We start from the raw sequence: 3,242 nt of genomic DNA on the forward strand, positions 1-3,242 counted from the left end.
AGATGGTGTCAAGATCAGGTCTCTTCTCACATTTCTGTGCTGTCAATTATCATAAAATGGTGTGGCTGGTGCTTTCTGTGTGTTCCACAGGTAGTGACCCTGGCTCACTCATGTGGAATTACAGGTTCATGCTTGCAAGCTGTGCATCTGATGCATCCCTTTTATCCACAGCTGCTCTAGCTCTTGTTGAGAATTATCCTGTATGGTTTTGATATTTATTTATTTATTTATTTATTTATATAGTTTGAATTTTTATCTATATTGCCATTTTTTTTAAAAATCAGGATTAATTTTATTATAGACAAGTGAATTATCCAGAGGAATATGTATTAAAACTCACTAAAAACCAGCAAATATTGCAACTGAGATAAAAATTTACACTCAAACAGAACTATAAAAATTTACACGTAAACAAAACTATCATTAAGGACCCAGGGCTGAGAAGGGCAGGTGGCCTTTTCTGAGGAGTCGTCACTCCTTGATGTTCTGAAGCAGCTTCAACAGGTGTGACTCAATGACCTGTTGAACTACAAGGACAGGTCACCAAGGTCACATCACAGAGACACAAAACCAAGCAAACAAAATCCAGTCCATAAATTCAACTGAGCCTGAGATTTTGAACAGTGAAGTTATTGCTATTAGGACTGATTGTCATCTGAGGACAAGGTGCAACAGTCATTCTTAAAATTAAGGCTGATCCTAGTTCGGCAACTGCCCAGCCTTCTGAGTTTTCTGTCCCGAGGTTTTATTACAGAGTACAATGCTGTTACATAATTTTTTTATGAAAACATTTTTGAAATAAATCTTGCAAATACTGCCACTTGTCTTCTAGTAACCATGTGCGTTTATGAGAAAGTACAATGAGTGAAGTCACTCCTTAGCTTTACAGGATCTCTCTACTTGGCCCTTCATTAAAGCATATGTCTGGAGTTAGAATAACGGTGTTTATGCATGGAAGGGAAGAAGGTTTGGAGCACTGGCATTGCAATATATGAAGCTTTTCTAAAATGGCCCGAGAGTTCTAAGACACTTACCACTTCTGTAGCCCAGAGCTACAGCCAAGTCCATAGAATTATAGCCAGAGTCTGTTTCAATTGTTGGGTCAGCTCCATTTTCCAACAGCATCTTCACGCACTTCCCGTGGTTCCCGTGGACAGCATAAAGCAAAGGGGTGCCTCCGTTCCAGTCATACTCATTTACGTCAACTCCACAGTCTAGCAGCATTTTGACAATGTCTGTGTAGCCCTTACTGCAGGCCAACGACAGGGCACTTTCTCGACCTTTTCCTAAGAGCTGGGGATCTGCACCGTTCTGAAGGAGGAATTCTACCACAGCTATTTGCCCGTGTGCCGCAGCCCACATCAGGGGAGTAAATCCTTCTTCATCCGTGTGATTGATAACATTTTCTTGTTCAATACGAGTAGCCAGGTAGAGCATCTCTCCCTGAGCTGCCAACTGGTGAACAGACAGAGAATTTGCTAACAGAGGTGTGGTGGAGACCTCGTTTCCCCTGTGCTTGTTGGTTAAAGTAGTTGACTGTTTTATGGGTGAGAAATGTTTAGTTGTAGAGGGTGTGTAGACGTGCCTTACTTGAATTCCAGGAGAAGGAGAGGTATGGATATTGCATTCAGCTTTAAATAAGACAGACGCCACCTCCAGGTCAGAGTTAACTTGATCTTGAATATTTTTACTATCCTCTTCGTTTAAGGACTTCACAAAGCGAGAGCACACGTTCATATCAAATCGGTTTGGCAGTATGAACTTCATCCCCATGGCGACTCCCTGAGCTGACCCTTCATCTGAGTTTGGGTCTGGCTGGTGCTCTATTTTGATGTCTGGCATCCCAGAGAGGCCATAGCTGCTGGGACACTCTTCCACGACCAGTTGGGCCCCAATGTCCAGATTTGCAGATGTAGCCATGGTTTTAATAATTAAAACATTTCTTCATGATTTCTTTTTCTTTTTTTTCCCCCAAAGGTGTTATCCAGTATTTTACTGGAATTGAGATAGTAAAGTATAAGCGACAGGTGTCCCGGCGGGCGTTCCCGCTCTATGGCCGCGGGGTGACACCCGCTCCCGCACGGTGAGCGGTTCCGGGGACAGAGGCCTGTCCGGCGGGTGATATGACTACCCAGAGCGCAGCGGGAGAGCGGCTCGGGCCTGGCCAGGGCCAGCAGTGGATTGGTCCCGAGCTCGGTCGGCTTCGGGCCCAGACGTCACTTCCTATTTTTTATCTCTTCTGGAAAAAAACTAGAGCGTTCAGTGAAGGCGAGACGATTACAAGTGATCTCTTCTGGTTTCCCTAGCGCTCCGCGCCCCATCCTCTCGCAGAACTAAAGGTCGCCTATATTGCCATTTTAAATAAAACATTTACCTTAAAATAAATTGAAATTGATGAATATCTGTTAATCTACTTCACTTACTAGAAAAGTTGTATATAGTAATATTTCTGAAACTGTTAAACAGATTCTTTGAGGTCACAGATATGCTTTAAATTTCTGAGAAAAACTGAACACCAAAATGATAATTCAAATAAGAGATTTTAAAGTATTTTTTGACAGTTCATGTGTATATAAAAATGAAGTTTAGTCATTTCCATCCTCCATTGCACCCTTTCACACCCTCTCCCATTCCAGTTGAATCTCATCTTCTCCAAACCCCCTCCTGTGTGTTTGTGTGTGTATGTATGTGTGTGTGTGTATGTGTGTGTTCAAGGAACCAAGACTAGTTAGTGGTGTGTGTATGAGCATGGGTGGGAGGATACTTATTGAAACATGTGCACTTTATCACTGACTATATCGCAAAGAAATTGGTCAATTTTTAAGGAAGTCATGAACATTTATAAATATGTTATGCTTTTTATCATCTATGTTATTCCATGAGCCTTGGTAGTGGTGTTAATAAAGGTATCCCACTTAGGTCTTAGCATTCAGTATGCAAATTTCAGAACATGAACCAGCTATGTATCTCTATTAACTGGTCTCCATTTCTAAAAGAAGCTTTTCTGACCAAGGTTGCCAGAAGGGGGGACCTATAGGTTTATACTTATGTAAACATATAAATGGTTACCTATGGCCTCTCAGTTTTCTATGAACAGGGTTTTAACAAGAATTACAGTGCTATATATTAAACTCAGTCCTGGAGAGCAGACCTCAAATTGGAACATTACCCCACAACGATTATACCCCAGTTGCCCCAGTAGGCACATTTTTCCTGAAAATTTGGTATTGCAATATATAGGT

At 41.7% G+C, this 3,242-nt stretch overlaps 1 protein-coding gene across 1 annotated transcript; it reads right to left on the bottom strand.

Moving 5' to 3' along the window:
* Positions 1–275: 275 nt before the first annotated feature.
* On the bottom strand, positions 276–2,335 carry Ankra2l1 (ankyrin repeat family A member 2 like 1). Its single transcript, NM_001409373.1, has 2 exons — positions 1,035–2,335; positions 276–527 (listed from the first exon to the last, which is right to left on the bottom strand). The coding sequence occupies exons 1-2, from the start codon at positions 1,918–1,920 to the stop codon at positions 472–474; spliced, it is 942 nt and encodes a 313-aa protein (NP_001396302.1). The 5' UTR covers positions 1,921–2,335; the 3' UTR covers positions 276–471.
* Positions 2,336–3,242: the final 907 nt, after the last annotated feature.

The sequence above is a fragment of the Rattus norvegicus genome, chromosome X (genome assembly GCF_036323735.1).
Source record: "Rattus norvegicus strain BN/NHsdMcwi chromosome X, GRCr8, whole genome shotgun sequence".
In the NCBI taxonomy this organism is placed as follows: domain Eukaryota; kingdom Metazoa; phylum Chordata; class Mammalia; order Rodentia; family Muridae; genus Rattus; species Rattus norvegicus.